The 25,983-nt window shown below is 42.7% G+C and overlaps 1 protein-coding gene and 1 non-coding gene across 2 annotated transcripts in view; both read right to left on the bottom strand.

Annotated features, from left to right (window-relative positions):
* The window catches only part of TRAPPC9 (trafficking protein particle complex subunit 9), an 875,381-nt gene that overhangs the window by 624,505 nt on the left and 224,893 nt on the right, over positions 1-25,983 (bottom strand). Inside the window, exon 16 of the mRNA XM_089654645.1 lies at positions 23,171-23,295. Within this exon, the coding sequence (XP_089510771.1) occupies positions 23,171-23,295 (125 nt within the window). The remainder of the gene's footprint in view (positions 1-23,170; positions 23,296-25,983) is intronic.
* Positions 15,395-15,498, bottom strand: LOC149444340 (U6 spliceosomal RNA). Its single transcript, XR_016306528.1, has one exon. It is a non-coding gene; the product is annotated as a U6 spliceosomal RNA (small nuclear RNA).

Raw genomic sequence — 25,983 nt, 5'->3', positions numbered from 1 at the left:
TTTTCTATTGGATTAAGATCCGGGGATTGGGCTGGCCACTCCATAACGTCCATCTTGTTGGTCTGGAACCAAGATGTTGCACGTTTACTGGTGTGTTTGGGGTCGTTGTCTTGTTGGAACACCCATTTCAAGGGCATTTCCTCTTCAGCATACGGCAGCATGACCTCTTCAAGTATTCTGATGTATTCAAACTGATCCATGATCCCTGGTATGCGATAAATAGGCCCAACACCGTAGTATGAGAAACAACCCCATATCATGACGCTTGCACCACCATGCTTCACGGTCTTCACAGTGTACTGTGACTTGAATTCAGTGTTTGGGGGTCGTCTGACAAACTGTCTCCGGCCACTAGACCCAAAAAGAACAATCTTACTTTCATCAGTCCACAAAATGTTGCGCCATTTCTCTTTAGGCCAGTCAATGTGCTCTTTGGCAGATTGTAACCTCTTCAGCACACGTCTTTTTTCCAACAGTGGGACTTTGCGGGGACTTCTTGCAGATAGCTTGGCTTCACATAGGCGTCTTCTAATTGTAACAGTCCTCACAGGGAACGTCACACCTTCTTTCATCTTCCTGGAGCCGATTGTTGGCTGAGTCCGCGCCATCTTGGCTATTCTTCTATCCATTCGAATGGTAGTTTTTCACTTTCTTCCGCGTCTTTCAGGTTTTGGTTGCCATTTTAAAGCATTTGCGATCATTTTAGCTGAGCAGCCGATCATTTTCTGCACTTCTTTATATGTTTTCCCCTCTCCAATCAACTTTTTAATCAAGGTACGCTGTTCTTCTGAACAATGTCTGGAACAACCCATTTTCCTTAGAATTTCAGAGAGAAATGCACTGTAACCAGCATGTACAACATTTGCTGCCTTCCTTCCTTCAATAAGGGCAATAATTGCCACCTGTTTTTCAAAGAATGAATGACCTCACTAATAGAACTCCACACTGCTATTATATTGAACATGCCCCTTTCAATGAGTGATTCAATGACACAGAATCAGCAGCATGCATGTCATGACTGTTGGGTCTGTTGGATTTCTATTACTCTACTACACCTGCTAGGAAATTATTTGCCATGTAGGAATATCATTTCTACCAAAAATAGTGATTGATCCGGTTAGTGATGTCTGACTGCTATTATTTTGAACACAACTGTATATATACACACACACACACACACACAGTATATATATATTAAATAAAACTACAAACACATCCTGATTACCACCCACCATAACCCACTGAGACATGGACTCCACTAGACCTCTGAAGGTATGCTGTTGTATCTGGCACCAAGCTCTCAGCAGCAGATCCTTTAAGTACTGCGAGTTGAGAAGTGGGGTCTCTGTGGATCAGGCTTGTTTTTACAGCAAATCCTCAAGTACTAAATTACATTGAAATCTGGAGAATTTGGAGGCTAAATTGACACATCAAACTTGTTGTGTTCCTCAAACCATTCTTGAATTCATCAGACCAGGCCACTTTCTTCCATTGCTTCTTGGTCCAGTTTGCTCATGTGCCCATTGTAGGTATTTTTGGCTGTGGACATGGGTCAGCATGGGCATCCTGACCGGTCTGTGGCTATGCAGCCCCATACACAACAAGCTGCAAATCACTGTGTTCTGACACCTCTCTATCAGAACCAGCATTCACTTTTTTTCAGCAGTTTGGGCTACAGTAGCTCCTCTATTGGATCATACTCACTGTACGCTCCCAACACACTGCCTGAGCTGTCCCTGACAGTTCTCGGTTTATTCTCCATTTATGATTGGAAGCCAGACAGAGACAGGCTCCTGATCATGTGACTGCTGTGAGAGCCAATCACAGCAGTCATGTAATCAGGACACGACCTCCAACTCCTTTCATTAGGATTCATTTAAAGGGCCATTGGGAGGCTGCAGGATGGGATAATATTATTGTATGTAAGCCAACGCGGAGAATGGGGGACCAGAGAAGGCAAAATATAGGCAGATTAAAAATGGGATTTCACCTTCCACCATAGATATTAGATCTTTGAGCCCAGGTAGGCTGCGGCGTTAAGTCGTCCGTGCACTAACATTTACGATACATTAATAAAACATCCAGAGACGTTCTATTATCCCTCTTCCCAGGACAAAGGTGTCCTGGTGGAATCATTAATGGGCGAACAGCAAACAAAACTTTTATTACAGCGACTTTGATCCGGTGGAGAGACTAGCGCAGAGCGAGGTGTGTCCCAGGGCGACGGCTGACTTATGAAATATGTATACTAGTCAAAGAACATTTGAAACATTCTTAAATTCGTGACATTTTGTAATATTTCTCCCTGGGAAACGATATATTCCGCTGCCCTTTTACAGACGGTTTCCAACTCAAAGATTAATGAAGGACGGGACTAATTGTACCGCTACAAGAGAAAAGCTGGGAAGACAAAAACAAGTCAACGGAGAGAGAAAACAATAGACACATCTGCCACACAAATAAAATTAAAGGGGCTGTGTCATCAAGAAAAGCCTATGTAGCAGTTCAAATATAGACAAAATAAAATGTTTGGTGGAGACGTTTGGTGTCTATAATAATCCTTTGGCAGCTGCTGATGTACTACACTCTGACATGTCTCCCAGGCTCCACTGCCCCTTCTGGGTGCCTGGGGCGGCCATGGTGGGGAGACCAGAGGATCTTCTGTGCTTGATCAGCTTTGGAAAGGGTCAAGATGTGACATTACGTGTCTAATAGACTCCTGATGTCTCCTGTCTTGTACATTAATCTGTCATCTGGAGGGGGGCTGTCAGCCCCCCTATGTGAGCTGCCATGTAAATACAATAAAGGGGCTGTGTCATTGAGAAAAATGTATGTAGCAGCCCAAATACAGACAAATAATATGATTGAGGCTTTTGATGCCTACATTGATCTTTTCACTGCCATGGACATGGGTGCTACATCTTTGAATGCTTTCCAGGCTCTGCTGCCCTTTCTGGGCCATAGCGGGTGTTGACAGAGAGAGCAGAAGACCATGTGTGCTTGATTGGCTTCGACGGTGTCAAGAGGAGACATTAGGAGTCCAATTAAATCCTAATGTCCCCTTAAAAAGGACCAGTCAATATATACTATGCTGTGATGTAGGGGTTTATCAGCCTCCTCTGTGATCTTCCATACAAAAAAAAAAAAAATTAAAGGGACTGTGTCATCAAGTTAAAGTTTAGGAAGCAGCTCAAATATGGACAAAATCAAATGTTTGATTGAGACTTTTGGTGTCTGTATTAATCCATTCACTGCCAAGGACATAAGTACTATGCATTCTGCAACGCCCCGGCATATCTCCCAGGCTCTGCTGCTCATTTTTTTTCACCCAGGACAGCCATGGCGGGTAATGGCAAAGAGAGCAGAAGACTATCTGTACTTGCTCAGCTTCAATGTGGTTAAGAGGTCACTTTAGGGGTCTAATAGACCTGTCATGTACTTTACACGTTCATAGAGAGGGGCTTGTCATATCTCCCAGGCTCTGCTGCTCCTTTTCATTGCCCAGGACAGCCATTGCAGGTAATGGCAAAGAGAGCAGAAGTCCATCTGTGCTTGATCAGCTTCAACGTGTTTAAGAGGTCAATTTAGGGGTCTAATAGACCTGTCTTGTACTTTATGAGGTCATACAGAGGGGCTCATCAGCCCCCTATGTGACCTTCAAATATAAATAAAATTAAAGGGGCCGTGTCAACAAAAAAAGTTTATGTAGCACAGTGGTCTTCAAACTGTGGCCATGGAGCCAGGTGGGGCCCTTTGCTTTCCAATGACACCTACAATAGGGAATCATTTTTGGCACTAACACCAACAATGGGGCATTATTCCTTCCACTGACACCAAGGATGAGACACTATCCCTCCCACTGACACCTACAATAAAGCATCATTTTTGGCACTAACACCAACAATGGGGCATTATTCCTTCCACTGACACCAAGGATGGGACACTATCCCTCCCACTGACACCTACAATAGGGCATCATTTTTGGCACTAACACCAACAATGGGGCATTATTCCTTCCACTGACACCAAGGATGAGACACTATCCCTCCCACTGACACCTACAATAAAGCATCATTTTTGGCACTAACACCAACAATGGGGCATTATTCCTTCCACTGACACCAAGGATGGGACACTATCCCTCCCACTGACACCTACAATAGGGCATCATTTTTGGCACTAACACCAACAATGGGGCATTATTCCTTCCACTGAAACCAAGGATGGGACACTATCCCTCCCACTGACACCTACAATAAAGCATCATTTTTGGCACTAACACCAACAATGGGGCATTATTCCTTCCACTGACACCATTCCTTCCACTGACATCAAAGACGGGGCACTATTCCTCCCACCAACATCAAATACTCCTCCAGCTGATACTAAAGATTGTGCATTGTTTACTTTCACTGATGCCAGGACATTTTCTACTCCCAGTGGCCACAGTCAGGCCATTCAAAAGACTGAAGGACAGAAAACTAACCCTTTGTTTAAAAAGTTTGGAGACCCCTGATGTAGCAGCTCAAAGAGAAAAAATAAAATGTTTGATAGAGACTATAATGATTTCACTGCCATGGACATAGATGCTATTCACTCCAACAGATCCCATACTCCCACTGCTGCCTCTTCTGGGAGCTCAGGACAGCCATTGCAGGTGTTGGCAGACAGAGCAAAGGACAATCCAACCAGCAAACATCTCTTTGGCGACTGCCTCTGCATTGAATACAGCCAGACATGCTGAGCTTTGCGTCATTTCTGGGTTCAGAGGTGTCGTTCTCCAGTTGCTGTGGCCAGGAATGAAGCTGATCAAAGCTGCATGATCTGTGCTTGATCAGTCTAAACTTAAGCTGGCCATAGACGGACAAAATTTGTCCAGTTCAGCAGGAACCGGACGAATTTCAATCCATCTATGGGCAGGCTGGTTGTACTGAAATTGATCTATCGATTAATTTCTGGACAACCAGACTGTCCCAATTTTTTTGTACAATCGCTGCTGGTGGCTGTAGCCATCAGAATACAACAGCACAGAGGGACGAATTCCCGCATCAGCAGTTATGGTTCAAGGAAATAAATTTGCATAATCTATGGCCAGCCTTAGTCTTAGGCCTCAAGATAATGGCCGTACAGGGGCCATACAGCATACAGAGCATGCGTACTGACATTCCGAAACCCGCTGCTGCTGTGTACAGCCGCTAAGATAAATCAGAAACAGCAGCTGTTCATGGTTGTGCACCAGGGATGGCTACAGCACTCTCATGAGCACCGATATACTGTATGCTTGAAATGCAGATAGTGTGCATTCAGAGCATAGGTCAGTGCACATGTGCTTGACGCAACCCCACGTGCACAGCTGTCACCTTTTCTAATGCATCACAATGGGTGGTTGTGGGACCCCGGAATGCCATTGCGCAAGCTCCGCAGGCTATACGGCCCCTGTTTTGCAAGCTGCATGAAGCCCCAAGCAGGCCACACATTATATATTTTTTTTTGTTCAACCAATGGGTTGAACGAAAACAATGTGCTGATTCCCCCATTCATAAATTAGAGATGGATGGGGAATCCTCCGGGGAGCCTTCCCCACCACCAGAATACAATGATCTGTGTTGCCAGCATTAGCCAACTGAGTGCAGACAAGAGAGGAGGAGCGCTCAATAATTTATTTTTAATTATTTCAGGTACTTGTATAGCGCCATCAATTTACGCAGCGCTTTACATATATATATATATATATTGTACATTCACATCAGTCCCTAACTCTCAAGGGGCGTACAAGCTAAGGTCCCTAACTCACATTCATACATACACATACTAGGGACAATTTAGACAGGAGCCAATTAATCTACCAGCATGTCTTTGAATTGTGGGAGGAAACTGGAGTACCTGGAGGAAACCCACGCAGGCACATGGAGAACATGCACACTCCAGGCAAGTGGTGCCATGGTTGGGATTCAAACCAACGACCCTTGTACTGCCAGATGGAAGTGCTAACCATTTAGCCACTGTGCTGCCATCATCAATCCTAGACATCAATCCTAGATGCTTCCACTGAAGACTGTACAACAGTTGATCATCCTGCTTGAATGGCTGGGTCCTCAAGGAGATGGTTCTCCTATATTTCCTATGGAATAAATTCATACATGTGCTGTACCACCAACTCAGAAAGAAGAAATGTGTGTATTGCCACCCCCGAAGGAGCTGCTTCATATCTTGGGTTCTCTGTTCGGTTCCTCAACTCTGATAACACCCTCAACATACTAGGGCCAATTTAGACAGGCTACAATTAACCTATCAGCATGTCTTTGGAGCGTGGAAGGAAACCGGAGTACATGGAGGGAGCCCACACAGGCACAGGGAGAACATGCAAACTCCAGGCAGGTGGTGCCGTGATTGGAATTCGAACCAACGACCCTAGTACTGCCAGGCGGAAGTGCTAACCATGTAGCCACTGTGATGCCATAAATATGCAGGGACATCACACTTCAGGCTTTTATACAATGTGTTTATTGAGGTTTGCAGTTTACAGGGTACAAATGAAGTTTGCAGTTTACAGGGTACAAATGGAGCAAACGCATTTCAGGGGAAAGCACCCCCCTTCATCAAGGCTGAGGTGGCGGATGAATCAACAACTGGCCTGAAACTGGTGATGAGTTGTAACTGGAGCTCTGGTGAGGCTGTAGCAAATGGCAAAGAGCCTGCAGCACTGATTATTTAGAAAAAAATAGACAGGGTGGCTGTACAAAAGTCGCTCAATAGACCGACATCTGTACACCCATGCATGGATCTAAATTTGGCTGGTCCCTGCTGAACCGGCCACGTATGGCTGGCTTTAGAGTAACAACGTTTCCATTGCTCCAGGTTCCGAGGATCCTTTAACAAAAAAAAGAAAAACAAAAAACAATGCACCTCCTTTAAGGACAAATAGATATTAGAATTGATTTTAGCAGCACGAACCTGGCGCTGCGATAAAACAAAGCCCAGACTCAGCACGATGGGTACAGCTTAATTCTGTTTGCTTTTCCATCCTGTAAAGTGAATAATGGGCTAATCTGGCTGTATATAAGCATAGAAGGGTCCATGAAATATTTAAGGAGTGAGGGAGGGTTGAGGCGCTGGAAGCTCGTTCCCTACAACTTTCCAAAGCACTATATCAACCATGTCAAGACCGATATCACTGTGCGGGCCAAAAGGAGACAATCGGAGCCTTCAGGTGATTTGGCTGCTTTACATCTTATGAAAGATTAACTGGAAGCCTCTTCAGAGAAAAGACATCAAATATAGAAATCTGTTTTTGTAGCTAACAGATTGGATTAAACGTTATTGCCTGTCTTGATCCAGGGATACAAGGCCATCTCCATGGGCAGGATAATATTACAAAGGCTGAGGCTCTTGTTGTATTCTACTTGTGCGTTAAATCTGTCCTCCAGCCTTCCCTTCAGTCTTGCACCGTTGTAGCGGCTCCTCTCCTGTACTGTGTTTACGGGGAAAGTATGTGTGTTACTATGAATCTGTGGGCAGATAATGGTTCTTATATATGCATTTCTTCAGTGTTTTTAGCTATTAGGTCAGAGATACCCTTTAAGACAGCCTCTCTCAACCTTTTTACCCCACAGGAATCCTTTAAATAATTACCAGATCTTGGAGATTACCCGCTAAAAACAATTCATTGTTGGTCAGAGAGAAAAATGTCCCTCACATTGATAGTCAGTGGGAGGAATAGTCCTTCTATTGGTGGTCAGTGGGAAGACTGTTCCTAACATTGGTGGTCAGGGAGGAGAATATCCCTTACATTGGTGGTCAGTGGGAAGAATGCCCCTTACATTGGTGATCAGTGGGAAGAATGCTCCTTACATTGGGGGCCAGTGGGAAGAATGCCCCTTACATTGGTGGTCAGTGGGAAGAATGTCCCTGACATTGGTGATCAGTGGGAGGAATGTTCCTTCCATTGGTAGTCCGTTAGAAGAATGTCCCTTACATTGGTGGTCAGGGAGGAGAATATCCCCTTACATTGGTGGTCAGGGAGGAGAATGTCCCTGACATTGGTGGGTAGTGGGAAGAATGTTCCTTACATTGGTGGTAAGGGAGGAGAATGTCCCTTCCATTGGTAGTCCGTTAGAAGAATGCCCCTTCCATTGGTGGTAAAGTGAATAATGGGCTAATCTGGCTGTATATAAGCATAGAAGGGTCCATGAAATATTTAAGGAGTGAGGGAGGGTTGAGGCGCTGGAAGCTCGTTCCCTACAACTTTCCAAAGCACTATATCAACCATGTCAAGACTGATATCACTGTGCAGGCCAAAAGGAGACAATCAGAGCCTTCAGGTGATTTGGCTGCTTCACATCTTATGAAAGATTAACTGGAAGCCTCTTCAGAGAAAAGACATCAAATATAGAAATCTGTTTTTGTAGCTAACAGATTGGATTAAACGTTATTGCCTGTCTTGATCCAGGGATACAAGGCCATCTCCATGGGCAGGATAATATTACAAAGGCTGAGACTCTTGTTGTATTCTACATGTGCGTTGAATCTGTCCTCCAGCCTTCCCTTCAGTCTTGCACCGTTGTAGCGGCTCCTCTCCTGTACTGAACAGGCTTACTCTGATTTCACTGCACACTGTGAGCTTCTCGCAACGTGTATTAAAAGCTGCGGCAAGTACGATGGAGCCCGCCTGTAGACACCAAAACCTTGACCATTCAGGAATGCACATGTGCAGCAAGTGGTTGTTAAATCCTACCCTCTTTGCAATCACACATATACGTTACATGGGTCTATAATAACTATGTATGCTGTGTCCTTAACCGTACTCTTCAGTGGCAACCCTTCATCTCAATAATTGTTCAACTACCTTTAATCGTATAGGGAAATGTGATGATCAGGTGTTGGCAACCTTTGCCCATATAGTGTAATATAACCTCCCTCCTAGATTGTAAGCTCCAAGGAGAAGGGCCCTCGAACCCCTCGTGTATGGAATTTTATTGTTATTGTACTGTCGCATGTTCTGTCTCCCATTATAATGTTATAATGTACAGCGCTGAGCAAACAGTTGGCGCTATATAAATCCTGTATAATAATAATAATGTTTACGCGGAAAGTATGTGTGTTACTATGAATCTGTAGGCAGATAATGGTTCTTATATATGCATTTCTTCAGTGTTTTTAGCTATAAGGTCAGAGATACCCTTTAAGACAGCCTCTCTCAACCTTTTTATCCCACAGGAATCCTTAAAATAATTACCGGATCTTGGAGATTATCCGCTAAAAACAATTCATTGTTGGTCAGAGAGAAAAATGTCCCTCACATTGATAGTCAGTGGGAGGATTAGTCCTTACATTGGTGGTCAGTGGGAGGAATGCTCCTTCTATTGGTGGTCAGTGGGAAGAATGCTTCTAACATTCGCTCCTCACAAGACCTCCTACTCTCCAGTTCCCTGGTCTCCTGCTCCCATGCCCGTCTCCAGGACTTCTCCAGAGCTTCCCCCATCCTCTGGAACACCCTACCCCAATTCATCAGACTGTCACCTGCCCTCCTCACCTTTAGGCGCACCCTGACAACCCATCTCTTCAGAGAAGCCTACCCCACCCTCACCTAATTGCCAATCTCCTCCGCTCTTCCCACCACTCCATCCCCCACAGCTATTTCCTCCTGTACCACTCTCCCCTCCCTCCTAGATTGTAAGCTCCAAGGAGCAGGGCCCTCGAACCCCTCGTGTATTGTATTGTTATTGTGCTTTCACGTGTACCGTCTCCCATTATAATGTACAGCGCTGAGCAAACTGTTGGTGCTATATAAATATAGGTGGGCAATGGGAAGAATGCCCCTTCCATTGGTGGTCAGTGGGAAGAATGGCCCTTCCATTGGTGGTCAGTGGGAACAATACTCCTTACATTGGTGAGCAGTAGAAAGAATGTTCCTTACATTGGTGGCCAGTGGGAAAAAAATGTTCCTTCTATTGGTGGTCAGTGAGAAGAATGTTCCTTCTATTGGTGGTCAGTGAGAAGAACGTTCCTTCTATTGGTGGTCAGTGAGAAGAACGTTCCTTCTATTGGTGGTCAGTGGGAAGAATGTCCCTTCCATTGGTGGTCAGTGGGAGGAATACTCCTTACACTGGTGGGCAGCAGGAAGAATGTTTCTTACATTGGTGGTCAGTGGGAAGAATGCCCCTTACATTGGTGATCAGTGGGAAAAATATCCTTTACATTGGTGATCAGTAGGAAGAATGTTTCTTACATTGGCGGTCAGTGGGAAAAATGTCCCTTACATTGGTGGGCAGTAGGAAGAATGCCCTTTACATTGGTGGTCATTGAGAAGAATGCTCCTTACACTGGTGGCCAGTGGGAGGACTGCTCTTTATGTTGGTGATCGGTGGTAGAAATGAGAACCCTTATAGTAGTGATCAGAATTACACCCTTCCAGACAGCTAAAAAGACAATTGGTGTGATACCAGAAGTTCTGTCAAATGATGTTGACCCCCTAATTATGTAGGCACATATGGAATGTCAACAAGCCACAGCTCAAGGAACCCCTAGCAACCTCAGGGAGAATCCTGGTTGAGAATGATTGCTTTAAAGGAAAGCGTAAGATGAAAAGCTTTTAGTCTACTCCTCTTTGTTTGGTGTGATGCAGACCACATGTTGCTGTGGGTGTGTATACTTTTATTCCTTGTGCATTGCGGCATAGTCTTTGAGTATAAAAAAAAAAAAGAAAAAGGGGGGTGAATCTACTGCAACCAACTTCATGAAAAAAAACATTTCTCAGAAAACCGTTGTGCCGAAATGTTCATTACAGTCTGAAGCTGAGCTCCATCTTTCCTCTATATAACAATGCCTCTGACGTTTCGAAGAAGCGTGGAGTCTACTCTTCACAATGGACACAGTCCATCATGCCGCCACAGGCATTAGCCGCAGTCAGGTGAGCTGTTATTTTAAATTTACTCTTGCCAACTCAAAGCGATAATTCAGTCACCTCTCCGGCATCGTTTCATCCATGATACACAAGCCATGAGGAGACCGTGAAATACGGCCGCTGCTGAATGATACTTTATTTATCCTCATAAGGCTCCACTTCGACCTTATGTTCTGCGCTCAGCTTGTCTACATTTCTGGGAATAAACAATGCTTGGAAACTGGAGTCCTGGCCCACAACCTAGATTGGGGAAATACAAGCTTTAAAGAGAACATTTCACCTATAATTATGGATGAATTTCAAAATTTGCAGTGCTGTTTTTCCTATGAAATGGCACGTACATTAGTTCTGGTTGACAAAAATAGAATGCTAGTAGGCCATTTCCTCTCCAGGTTAAATGTTCGTTGCAACCACTTTAATGAATGAACAAAGGATATCCTTCTATAGTGTGTACTTGCCTAAATTCAAAGCACCTAGTATGATTTCTGTCTCCTCTCTCATTCCTCTGCTATCTGCAAGAGTCTCTTCTGACAAGCTATGCAAACACCAGACAATCCTGGGAAAAGGCCCCATCACCCTCCACCACCTAGCAGGTGATTGACAGCCTTAGCTATGCAGGTTTTCATATGAGGCTATTTAGAGGGGGTGTGTCTACTCCCTTCACTCAGGTCTCAGGTTACACTCAGCTCTATGCTGTGCAGTGTATGACATCAGATCCCCACCTCTGCCTTCTGCCTCCACCTAAGGTGAAAAGCAAATAATCTGGCTGCTGAGGAGGTATTTGTAAGCGACGTTGATGAATCGACCCCAGGGACAGAATAGGAATGAGTGGCTCATCTTTGTGACTTTAACCCCAAGTGTAGCAAGCAGGCAAAAGATGTCTCCCGTATACATGGATTGATTTTCTGCTTAAAAGGCTCAAATTTGCTTTGTTGGTGACCCTATTGGTACCCCTCCACCCAAAATTCTTAAACTGAACTGAAAATACTGTAGCTGCTGCCTGTCAAAACCAGACACTTACCAGCCTGTGGAGTCCAGCACTGTCTTCCTTGAAGCTGAACCTTCACTGCTTCTGCTCTCTGGCATGGCCATCTTGTATATGGGAAATGGCTATGACTTTGTGAGGTTTCACAGCCACCTCCCCACTGTGCATGCGCGGGGCACATGAGCAATTTGGGAATGGTGCTACGGCCCCCTAGGATGTGTCCCGGGAGGCCACAATCGGTGGGGAGGAGGGTTTGTAAGCTGATTTAATTCTTAAATAGTAAAAGAAGTAAAATGCAGCGCTGCCAAATAAAAAGGTACCAATAATGCAAGTATACAAACCAATGATGCCAATATGCAAACAATGTGGTAAGATAAAGATCAATGCAAATATATATAAAAAATAGCAATAAAGTGCAAAAAGTTCTATGAAGGTGCTCTCTGCGTTTCCAGTGCATATGGTAGGAATGCGCACTAACCAGAAGCGTATTTAAAATACGCGGTGTGTAAATAATCCTGAAGATCCCCCTCTTTCTGGTCACAAAATGGACTGGAGCAGAAGAAAATGAAGAAGGAGCGCCCTCGTGTGGTGAAGATGGGATCCGGAAAATCAGAGATCTCCTTCCAATAATGTAATGGGAAAACCTTGATGGTGAACACACTTTCCCCTTTCTGGAGCTGATTGATACCGTCCGGGCTCTGAAAAGTGAAGTGCTCCTCCTCTGCTGCCACTTCCACCAACGTCTCCTCTCTACTTCCTCCCTCAAATATTCAAGTATTTCAGAAGTAGGAATGGGTAGGATACCGGTCAAAAAGAAGGTACCCACTCCCAAACAAAAAAAAAAGAATGGAAGGGGAAGAATTAAGTGAAAGTCTGCTTTAAAGTGTGTCTAAAGCCTAAACATTTTTTACCTTAACCCACAGTACAGCCTAATGACCCCTCCCCTCCTTTTCCCTGAGGATGCCAGGACGGATCAGAGCAATTCATTGAGGCAGTCATGTGCCAAAGCTGATCAATCAGAATCACTCTGGTCAGCCCAGCATCCACAAGTAAAGAGGAAGAAGACCGCAACTTTCAAATACCAAGACTGCTGCACCGGCTCTATGGACAGCGAAAGCTAATCATCCATAGAGGTAAGTACAGCGGGGAGCAGGAGGGTGTAGCTTGTTAGTTCACCTTTTTGGGAAAAAATTAACTTACACTTTCTTTTTATTATTTAACCTTTTTTTCTTTAAATGGTCCATATCCTCCCTCCTAGATTGTAAGCTCCCAGGATCAGGGCCCTCCTATCCCTCTTGTATTGAACTGTATTGTTGCTGTATTGTCTCTCGTTATATTGTAAAGCGCTGAGCAAACTGTCGGCGCAATATAAATCCTGTATAATAATAATAATATAAATCCTGTATAATAATAATATAAATCCTGTATAATAATAATAATATATAAATCCTGTATAATAATAATAATATACATCCTGTATTATAATAATAATAAAAATATCCTGTATAATAATAATATAAATTCTGTATAATAATAATAATATAAATCCTGTATAATAATAATAATAATAATAATAATAATATAAATCCTGAATAATAATAATATAAATCCTGTATAATAATAATAATATATAAATCCTGTATAATAATATAAATCCTGTATAATAATAATAATATAAATCCTGTATAATAATAATAATATATAAATCCTGTATAATAATAATAATAATATATAAATCCTGTATAATAATAATAATAATATAAATCCTGTATAATAATAATATATAAATCCTGTATAATAATAATAATAACATAAATCCTGTATATTAATAATAATATATAAATCCTGTATAATAATAATAATAATAATATACAGTTGCAAGAAAAAGTATGTGAACCCCTTGGGATTACGTGGAGTTTTGCATGAATTGGGCATAAAATGTGCTCTGAAGGTCATCTAAGTCACAACAATAGAAGAACACAGTCTGCTGAACATAATACTACACAAACATTAGATGTTGCCATGGTTTAATTGCACATAAAATGTAAACATTCACAGTGCAGGGAGGAAAAAGTTTGTGAGGCCCTAGCTTAATGACTTCTCCCAGAGCTAATTGGAGCCAGGAGTGAGCCAACCTTGACTCCAATCAGTGTGATGATATTGGATGTGTTGCGGACAGCTGTCCTGCCATTAAAAAACACACACCTGTTTTGGGTTTACTGGTTTCAAGAAGCACTGTCTGATGTGAACCATGCCTCGCAGAAAAGAGCTCTCAGAAGACCTACAATCAAGAATTGTTGACTTGCATGAAGCTGGAAACGGTTACAAAAGTATCCCCAAAAGCCTTGATGTTCATGTGTCCACAGACTGTCTACAAATGGAGAAAGTTTAGCACTGTTTCTACTCTCCCTAGGCGTGGTCGTCCTGTAAAAATGACTGCAAGAGCACAGCGCAGAATGCTGCATGAGGTAAAGAAGAATCCCAGAGTGTCAGCTAAAGACCTACAGAAATCTCTGGCACATGCTAACATTTTTGTTGACACATCTACAGTAAGGAAAACATTAAACAAGAATGGAGTACATGGGAGGACACCACGGAGGAAGCCATTGCTGTCCAAAAAGAATATTGCAACACGTTTGAAGTTTGCAAAAGAGCACCTGGATGTTCCACAGCACTACTGGCAAAATATACTGTGGACAGATGAAACCAAGATTGAGTTGTTTGGGAAGAACACACAACACTATGTGTGGAGAAAAAAAGGCACAGCACACCAACATCAAAACCTCATCCCCACTGTGAAACATGGCGGAGGGAGCATCATGGTTTGGGGCTGCTTTGCTGCCTCAGGGCCTGGATGGATTGTTGTCATTGATGGGAAAATGAATTCCAGTTTATCAAGACATTTTGCAGGAAAACGTATGACCATCTGTCCGCCAACTGAAGCTCCACAGAGGATGGGTGATGCAACCGGACAATGACCCAAAGCATACAAGTAATTCAACAAAACAATAGCTGCAACAGCACAGAATACGCCTTCTGGAGTGGCCCAGTCAGAGTCCTGACCTCAACCCGATTGAAATGCTGTGGCATGACCTTAAGAGAGCAATTCACACCAGACATCCCAAGAATATTGCTACACTGAAACAGTTTTGTGAAGAGGAGTGGTCCAAAATTACTCCAGATCGTTGTGCAGGTCTGATCTGCAACTACAGGAAACATTTGGTTGAGGTTATTGCTGCCAAAGGAGGGTCAACCAGTTATTAAGTCCAAAGGTTCACATACTTTTTCCTCCCTGCACTGTGAATGTTTACATGTTATGTGCAATTAAACCATGGCAACATCTAATGTTTGTGTAGTATTATGTTCAGCAGACTGTGTTCTTCTATTGTTGTGACTTAGATGACGTTCAGAGCACATTTTATGCCCAACTCATGCAAAACTCCACGTAATCCCAAGGGGTTCACATACTTTTTCTTGCAACTGTAAATCCTGTATAATAATAATAATAACATATGGAAGGCTTCACAAATTTGCATGTCATCCTCGCTCAGGGGCCATGCTAATCTCTGTATCGTTCCAATTTTAGTATATGTCCTGCCAAAGCAAGGACCTTTAAAGTTTTTTTTTGGTTTTTTTAATTACTTAAAAAAAAAAAGTTGACTGTATACATGACTCTGTGCTTACAAAGCATGCTTGGAATTCTAAAGAAGTCCAGCAGCGTCTTTTTACGTCCACTAGTCCACTTTTACGTCCACTCTGACTCCCTGAATGCTGAATATGAAACATTCATACCAAATATTTGATATTTATATGATTGCAAAGAAGTGTTTATAGGTATTGACTGTAATAGGAAAAGAAATAATAAAGTAAAATATTTGGAAAGTTCCTGTGTGGTGGAAGTGTTAAGAAATGCGTTGCTTGTACTGCTTCAAGCATTTTTTTTTTTTGTACGGTCTGGCACATATACAGGGAAGACGTACAGATCCGCACCCATCTTTGAGGACACAGCTCTGTATTTGGGTGCCAGGCAGCCGAGCTCTTCCCACATGCCAGCGCAACACATCCAGGAACCTGCCAGGTTCGGGGGGGTGGGAAGGGTTAACGGCTGCCATGGCAGCGGTCTCAGAGAACAGAATTACCATTTATCACAGCGCTCCGGCTCTGGCAGTTGGTAGCGTGGTTATAAATAGATCCATTAACAGCCTGCAATGAATCTTTAAACAGCACAACATGGGACAAGTGGAGGCTAAAAATAGCTCTGCGCCAAGAGGGGAGCGGCTGTCCTCAGGAGCACCTTTCGCACGGTTCCAGAATCCTCCTATGTTATGTAAATTACCAAAGCTTTATCTATAGAACAAATTTGATGTACAACGGTTTAATTTTAACCACTTTGGTCCCCAAGTCCTTTTTCTCCTTAAATCTCCTTGAGTCCCAGAGCGCTTTTTTTAGTTCTGCGACGTCTCAGTTCCACACATTTTATCTCTTTTAGGTTTTGTAGTTCAACGTATCACGCTCGTTTTGTACAACTCCGACTCCAAAAAGTTGGCACGCTGTGTAAAATCTACATAACAGAATCTCATAAACCCTGATTCTATTCACAATAGAAAATAGAAAACATATCTATTGACTATTGTAACTCCCTCCTCATTGGCCTACCTCATCGCAGGCTATCCCCTCTTCAGTCTATCATGAATGCTACTGCCAGACTCATCCACCTTACTAACCGTTCTGTATCTGCCACCCCTCTCTGCCAATCCCTCCACTGGCCTCCACGAAGTGTCCTCCATCCCTCTCTGCCAATCCCTCACTGGCCTCCACTAAGTGTCCTCCATCCCTCTCTGCCAATCCCTCTACTGGCTTCCTGTTGCCAGGAAGTCCTGGAGAAGTCCTGCAGTCGGGCGATTTATCATTTTATACAGTTGAATATGTAGTTTCCTGTGCCTTATGGTTTGTGATGTCATTTTCAGTGTCACCTCCACTCTAATCAGTGATCCTATTTATATTGTTATTATTTGCCTCCTTACCCTCAAAGTGTTTGCATTAATTTCTTTATGTGAATGTCTTTCATTAAGATTAAGAGTAAATAGTAAAAATTGTTTTTAAAAATACATTTTCTTGTGACTTTTTTCCTATGCATCATCTAACAAAGTCCATTATTTGAAATTATATTATGTCAGGGTCCTGTCCACGGCAGAGGTTCTGGATGATCTGGCATTTCTGCCAGTACTCTGAATGGCCGCAGAAGGACACATCAGCCTCAGTTTGGTGCCAGACGGCCTTTATAAGGAGGCTCCTCACTTCCTCAAGTTGCTGGATGATCTCTAGCTCCCCGTGCCCTGTTCCCTGTGCCTTTGACCCGTGATTTCCTGTTACCGACTCGGCTTGCTCTTGGACCTGTCTACTCTGTCTTACCCATGATCTGACCTCGGCCTGGCTTACGGATATTCTCTCTCTCTCTCCTCTGTGTATGACCTCACTATCCCATCTGACTACCTCTGCTCCAATTCCCACCTGGCACCTGACCTTGGCTTGAACTGACTACCCAGTAAACACCTAAATCCCGGAAGGGATTGCATACAACGCACAGGCGCCTCCTGTCTGCAGACCTATCTCAGTGCACCAGCTGTGCTTCTGAGTGGACCACCAACCAGCACTCCTACAGGCGACCTGTGCAACTTCGGGCCTGACTCCCGCTGTCCCACTCTCAGGGGAGTCCGGAACTTAGCCGCAAGGGAAGCCCTCTCTCCATTGGCCTCCATCACCAGGTACGTGATATATTATTACTTGCATTAGTGCAACTTTTATGTAACATAGCAGAACAGCAAAGGGCTAAGTGAATCTATGCATTTTGCTTTTTTCTGCCCTTTCTGCCCGTTCAACATCACATTGCATCACACACAGGAGGAAAAGATGGTTGGCTTAAAATATTAGGCCTCGTGCACACAGGGCTTAAAAAACACCACTTTTACAACCGTTTGGCTTTTTTTCTTTTTTTTTTTTGCAGCCTGTAAAAGCACCTCTATGTTATACAGACCATACATAGGTCGAATTTCGAACGATTTTTCGTCCAAAAATCGAAAATGTCGTTCGCCCGGTAATCCGATGGTGCCATCAATGATTTTGAAAATTGGCCGACCAAGTCATAAAGTTCACCCCATATAACAGGCGAAACTTCTGTTCCCTCCAGGTCATGGCTCATTGGCATATTCTTTTCGGAAAAACGATCGTACAATTTGACCATCATTGAGTCGAAAAAAATCGGTAGTTTTTCACAAATTTTCCAACATACCCGATCACCGAAAAGGGAAGGAACCACGAAAATCGGCTGGTGCCATTGACCAACTAACAGAGTGAAAATCGGCCGAATATTCTTGCGTCCGAATTTTGGACAAAAAAAAAAAAATTGGTCAAATTTCGACCCACGTATGGCCGGCATTAAGCTGTGGGGTTTATTTACTAAAGCTGGTTCACTCAGAATCTTGTGCAGCTATACATGGCGGCCAATCAGCTTGTTCAATTAGGCTTTAGCAATAAAACCTGGAAGCAGATTGGTTTCTCTGCAGAAGCGCACGAGATTGAACTGAGTGAACCAGCTTTAGTAAATAAACCCCATTCACACATATTCATTTCCAGGCATATTAGAAAAGGAGCATTTACATGCTGAAAAAGAAAACCTCACCAAAGGCGAGATCAGGAGAGGAGCTGAAAGAGCAGATAAAACGCTGAATGCGCCTAAACGCATGTAAACACATCTAACCATTTATCGCTTAGCAATTGAGCATTACTGCATTCCAAAGGCCAGAATAAATGAATATTCTAGGCAGTGGAATCCATCAACTCCGAAACGCTTGAGGTGCCTAAACGCACATGAATTCAATGGATAGAGCCACTCTACAACGGCCCCGTAACCATGAGCAATGCACAAGGTTGCAACCCAGTAGTACAGGGTTCAAGGGGTTAAAGTAGAAGGCGATGTATTGAATGTAAATCGCTCTTTAGAGAGCACCACTAGTGTGAACAAGTGCTTAGTGTTACCTTAAGAGAAGATCGAGTTGGTTTGATGAGGGAATTAGCACAATGGTGACTTCCTCACAGGTTTGCAATCACCAACAATATGAATGACATTTAATTAGGCAACTGTGTGGCAAATGAGGTTTAAAGTTGGTAGATGTAAGGTTCTGCACTTGGGGGCTAAGAATATGCATGCATCAAACATACTGGGGGGGTACAACTGGGGGAATCAATGGTGGAAAAGGATCTGGGGGGGGGGTCAATGGTGGAGAAGGGTCTGGGGGGGGGTCAATGGTGGAGAAGGATCTGGGGGGGTCAATGGTGAAGGATCTGGGAGTTCTGGAAGATCAGAAGCTTAATAATGGCATGCAATGCCAAGCTGCGGGTTCTAAAGCGAGCAAAATCCTCTCTTGTATTAGGAGAGGTATAGACTCCAGAGAGAGAGATATCATTTCCCCGGTACAAATCATTAGTAAGACCTCATCTGGAATATACAGTTCAGTTTTGGGCACCAATTCACAAAAAGAACATTGGGGAACTGGAGAAAGTACAGAGAAGGGCAACTAAACTGATAAGAGGCATGGAGGAGATCAGCTAGGAGGAAAGATTAGAGGAACTGAATCTATTCTCTCTTGAGAAGAGGAGATTAAGGGAGATATGATCACCATGTATAATACATAAGGGGGGATATGATCACCATGTATAATACATAAGGGGGGATATGATCACCATGTATAATACATAAGGGGGGATATGATCACGATGTATAATACATAAGGGGGAGATATGATCTCCATGTATAATACATAAGGGAGGATATGATCTCCATGTATAATACATAAGGGGGATATGATCACCATGTATAATACATAAGGGGGGATATGATCACCATGTATAATACATAAGGGGGGATATGATCTCCATGTATAATACATAAGGGGGATATGATCTCCATGTATAATACATAAGGGGGGATATGATCACCATGTATAATACATAAGGGGGGATATGATCACCATGTATAATACATAAGGGGGGATATGATCACCATGTATAATACATAAGGGGGGATATGATCACGATGTATAATACATAAGGGGGAGATATGATCTCCATGTATAATACATAAGGGGGATATGATCTCCATGTATAATACATAAGAGGGATATGATCTCCATGTATAATACATAAGGGGGGATATGATCACCATGTATAATACATAAGGGGGATATGATCTCCATGTATAATACATGAGGGGGATATGATCTCCATGTATAATACATGAGGGGGATATGATCTCCATGTATAATACATAAGGGGGATATGATCACCATGTATAATACATAAGGGGGGGGGGGTATATGATCTCCATGTATAATACATAAGGGGGAGATATGATCTCCATGTATAATACATAAGGGGGATATGATCTCCATGTATAATACATAAGGGGGGGATACGATCTCCATGTAGAATACATAAGGGGGATATGATCTCCATGTATAATACATAAGGGGGATATGATCTCATGTATAATACATAAGGGGGATATGATCTCCATGTATAATACATAAGGGGGGGATACGATCTCCATGTATAATACATAAGGGGGATACGATCTCCATGTATAATACATAAGGGGGATATGATATCCATGTATAATACATAAGGGGAGGATACGATCACCATGTATAATACATAAGGGGGGATATGATCACCATGTATAATACATAAGGGGGAGATATGATCACCATGTATAATACATAAGGGGGATATGATATCCATGTATAATACATAAGGGGAGGATACGATCACCATGTATAATACATAAGGGGGTATATGATCTCCATGTATAATACATAAGGGGGAGATATGATCTCCATGTATAATACATAAGGGGGGATATGATCTCCATGTATAATACATAAGGGGGGATATGATCACCATGTATAATACATAAGGGGGTATATGATCTCCATGTATAATACATAAGGGGGAGATATGATCTCCATGTATAATACATAAGGGGGATACGATCTCCATGTATAATACATAAGGGGGAGATATGATCTCCATGTATAATACATAAGGGGGGGATATGATCTCCATGTATAATACATAAGGGGGGGATATGATCTCCATGTATAATACATAAGGGGGGATATGATCTACATGTATAATACATAAGGGGGGATATGATCTCATCTATAATACATAAGGGGGATATGATCTCCATGTATAATACATAAGGGGGGATACGATCTCCATGTATAATACATAAGGGGGATATGATCTCATCTATAATACATAAGGGGGATATGATCTCCATGTATAATACATAAGGGGGGATATGATCTCATCTATAATACATAAGGGGGATATGATCTCCATGTATAATACATAAGGGGGGATACAATCTCCATGTATAATACATAAGGGGGATATGATCTCCATGTACAATACATAAGGGGGATACGATCACCATGTATAATACATAAGGGGGATACGATCTCCATGTATAATACATAAGGGGGATACGATCTCCATGTATAATACATAAGGGGGGATATGATCACCATGTATAATACATAAGGGGGGATATGATCACCATGTATAATACATAAGGGGGGATATGATCACCATGTATAATACATAAGGGGGATATGATCTCCATGTATAATACATAAGGGGGGATATGATCACCATGTATAATACATAAGGGGGGATATGATCACCATGTATAATACATAAGGGGGGATATGATCTCCATGTATAATACATAAGGGGGGATATGATCTCCATGTATAATACATAAGGGGGGATATGATCACCATGTATAATACATAAGGGGGGATATGATCTCCATGTATAATACATAAGGGGGATATTATCTCCATCAGGGGCGGACTGACCATTTGGAAACTCGGGCACTGCCCGAGGGCCCGGGGTCAGCACGGGGCCCCATGAGATGCCCCTGGTACCTTTTTCATTGGCTTTTTTGAGTTTGGGCAAGGACACGGGGGCCCCATCATCCCCTATTGCCCGGGGTCCCCATGAGTTGTCAGTCCGCCCCTGATCTCCATGTATAAATACATCAGTGGTTTATATAGTGAACTCGGTGTAGAGTTATTCACCCTGAGGTCATCACAGAGGACAAGGGGGCGCTCTTTACATCTGGAGGAAAAGAGATTTAATCTCCAAACACGGAAAGGCTTTTTCACAGTAAGAGCAGTGAAAATGTGGAATAGACTCCTTCAAGAGTTGGTTCTGGCCAGCTCAGTGGATTGTTTTAAAAAGTCCTGGGTTATTTCCTAAAGGTACACAATATAACTGGATACTAATATTTATAGGTAAAGTTGATCCAGGGAATATTCGATTACCTCTTGGAGGATCAGGAAAGATTTTTTTCCCCTGCAGGAACAAACTGGATCATACTTTATAGGGTTTTTTTTAACTTGTTACTTCCTCTGGATCAACCTTGGGTATGGGATTGCATAATTCCCCTCCTTTTATTGGTTGAACTAGACAGACTTGTGTCTTTTTTTAACCAGACTATGTAACTATATAACATTGAGTTCACTCACATGAGCAATTAATACTTCGTATTAAATTCAAACGTCATTCGGACAACCAATATCATTGTTGCTTGTTTTGCTTACTGCAAAAACAATTGAGTACTGTCCGTGATCGTTTTTTTTGCACTACCATACAAATTTTCAAGACAAGCATTTGGGGTTTACCCTCTCCTAGGTCCAAGCAGTACTAATACAATTATTGGACCTTGAAGAAGGGGGTACACCTTGTCCTGAAAATCTGTATGTTTGTGCAAATAAATAAGTATCATGAACAGTCCATAATCCATACTAGGTCAGACTTTCCAACCAATTATCAACAGTGTACAGTGTACAGCCAAAACTTTTTAATTTAGTTTTGGGCAAAGCCAGTTTTCTTTTTCTTTTTTTGTCCTGTTGCCCAGATTTCCCTTCACATTTCGTACCTAAGAAGCATCTAGATGTAACAAGGGAGAGTTCCCTCTTAGACAGTTGTCACTCTAAAAGGTCTCCCCATTGGAAGATATTCCCTGGCCTTCTGTTCTAATGATAACTCCAAAATGTTGGGCTTCCCATCAACTTCCATCTCTGTGACAAAGGTCACCAGGACAAACAGAGGATGATCTACCCAACTACACATACAGAACAACACAGCAGGGGTTCTAGCCCTACCTGTCTATCCAAAGTAAAAAAAAAATACTATCTTAACCAACTTCTTACCTTCACATGGCTGAAATCACTGGTCTTGTTGCTTTCCGGTGGGTTAAGCGGTTTGGTTTCGGCCCTGGGTTTGACAATATGTCGGAAAGGACTGGAGACTGGTAGTCCACTGACGCTGATGCCATCTGAGAAAATAGATAAGTAAATTACTTTACTTCACTGGACCAATAAGGCTTTGGGTCTCAAAGCTCTGAAGAGCATCATTCAACCTGGAACACTGAGAACATACAGTGAGTGCAGGGCATCATGGACCTGGTTTCTTCAGGGAAGTCCTCATGGTGCCCTGCAATCACTGTGTAATGAAGCAGAGAGTGGCGCATTACTGTGGACTGAAGGACTGCCTATAGCCAAGAAAAGATCCAAAGAGGACACTGTTCAACATATGACTGTTTTGAAGACAAGTGGAAAAAGTGCTGATTATTAAAAAAAGAAAAAAAAGATGAGGGAGTGGGGGCTCTAAGCTCAGTGTATGTGTATGGAACACTGAGAACATACTGGGAGCATAGGGTGTCATGGAACTGGACCCTAAAAAGGAGTCAGCATGGTCCCTGTGTGCACAGTGTAACAATGCAGAGTATGGTCAGCACCACTCTCTACTTCAATGAGGACCACAGTGAGAGAAGATCCAAAAGAGGACATTGCTCATCACACAACTGACTTGAAGTCATCTGAAAAAGGTTAACATGCAAAAAATAAATAAATAAGCACTGAAGGAGATGCTAGGGGGAGAGCACTGGGGGGGGGGGGGGGGGAGCCCAGAGCCAGGTTCTAAGCTCCATGAATGTTTCCTGTAAAGCCATCCATCATTTTCTATGGCTGGTCCCAAGGCCTAAATGTCATGAAACTGAGAGGGAACACCTCAGGTTGCAAACGTTGTGTGATCCTTGGCAAAGCCTGAAAATTGGGTTGGCTTCAGCTATGATGTGATATTTCCTGGATTATTTTATAAAGAGAGGGACGGGTGTTGAGATATGGCTTCCTTTAAGAACTCACTAAATGATGATTTACATTGTCCAGATTGTTTTAAAAATATGAGTCTACAAGAAGGCTAAAATTCTTCTTTATGGGTCATAAACTGCCCAAGGCAACATGGTACCTGTGTTTACCATCAAATCAACTGCTGTGTCAGAATGGATCCCACTGGGCCCTAGGTCAATGCTACACACAGGGCCTTACCTCTATCAATGTCAGCCTCCTGACAATAAATCCCACCCTTTCTATTCAACTGTCAAATCTCAGAACTTCTGTTTCAATGTCCAAAGAGTCTTGGACATTGAAACAGAACGGCAAGGGTGATGACCATCACCTGGAGGAGGCAGGGTTTAGTGTGGACTTTATGAGGTCAAAATCCTGTGTACCATGTGGCTCTAAGATCCAGAAGTGTCACTGGATTACATGCATTGAAGATTGAGGAGCTGTTCACATTAGAGCATTGTGGAAATACATGGCCATTGATGTGTGTTGCATTAATGAAGTCCAATCATTATCAAGGCACATAAACGTAAGTGAACAAGTATCTTCTTTTTGTCTTGGCACAGAGCATAACGCACAGATGGTTCACATCTGTGCACTGGGGTGTGCTACAACCAAAGTGTGGTGCACACTGTTTAGGTGTGTTGGGGGCACTATTCAAAACTAACACCAACAATGGAGCGCTGTTCTTCACACTGACACCAATGATGGAGCCCAATTCCTCCCACTGACACTGAGGCACTATTCATCCCACTGACACCAACTATCGGGCATGATTCTTCCCACTTACACAAATGATGGGCTTTATTCCTTCCATTGACACCAACAATGCAGCATAATTCCTACCACTGATATAAAAAAATGGGGCACTATTCAAAACTAACACCAACAAGGGAGCACTATTCTTCACACTGACACCAATGATGGAGCCCAATTCCTCAAATTGACGATGAGGCACTATTCATCCCACTGACACTGATAATGGGGTGCTATTCCTCCCACTGACGCTGACATTGGGGCACTATTCCTCCCACTGACACCAACTATCGGGCATGATTCTTCACACTGACACAAATGATGGGCTTTATTCCTTCCATTGACACCAACAATGGAGCATAATTCCTACCACTGATCTAAAAAATAGAGCATTTTTCCTTTCACTGACACCAACAATGGGACATAAATCCTCCCACTGACACCAATGATTGCGTACTATTCCTCCCACTGAAACCAACGATTGGGGCACTAATTTTCCCATTAATACCAATGATGGGGAACGATTCATCCTCCTACATACCCACAGGTACTAGGTCATTTTTTTACTCTCACTGTCCACCAAGTCTGGGGCATTGTTTACTCCCACCGACACTGGGGAATTTTCTACTCTCACTGGCCACAGTCTGACCCCCCCTACAAAGTCTGACAACAAACCGGATCTTTGCTCAGAAAGTTTGGAGATCCCTGTCCTGCCCCTTTTAACAGCCATGACTGGTTTACACCGGTGCATTTTACAGAAACGTACAGCAGTCCATTTAACATGTAATATAGTAAATGGTGCAGCGCTAACTAATACAAATAACTAAACATATAATATATAATATAATAAAGTGCTATAAATGTGATAACACAAATAAAAGTGAACAACACTGGTGTAAGGGTCACCTTGATGACCTAAAATGGTGAAACACACAGAATATCCAATAAATAAACTCATGTTAAGTGTCCTTATTCGTACTCAAAAAAACGAATAAACCAAACACTTATAAGTCCATAAATCACAAATATTAAGTGTTCTCAAAACCATGCAATATGTGATAAGTGATAGCTTCGTGCAAGTGCCA

The sequence above is a fragment of the Staurois parvus genome, unplaced genomic scaffold (assembly GCF_062004578.1).
Source record: "Staurois parvus isolate SC_StPar_1 unplaced genomic scaffold, SC_StPar_1.0 ptg000783l, whole genome shotgun sequence".
In the NCBI taxonomy this organism is placed as follows: domain Eukaryota; kingdom Metazoa; phylum Chordata; class Amphibia; order Anura; family Ranidae; genus Staurois; species Staurois parvus.
Note: the sequence above shows the minus strand (reverse complement) of the source record. Positions and strands in the feature narration are given on the sequence as shown.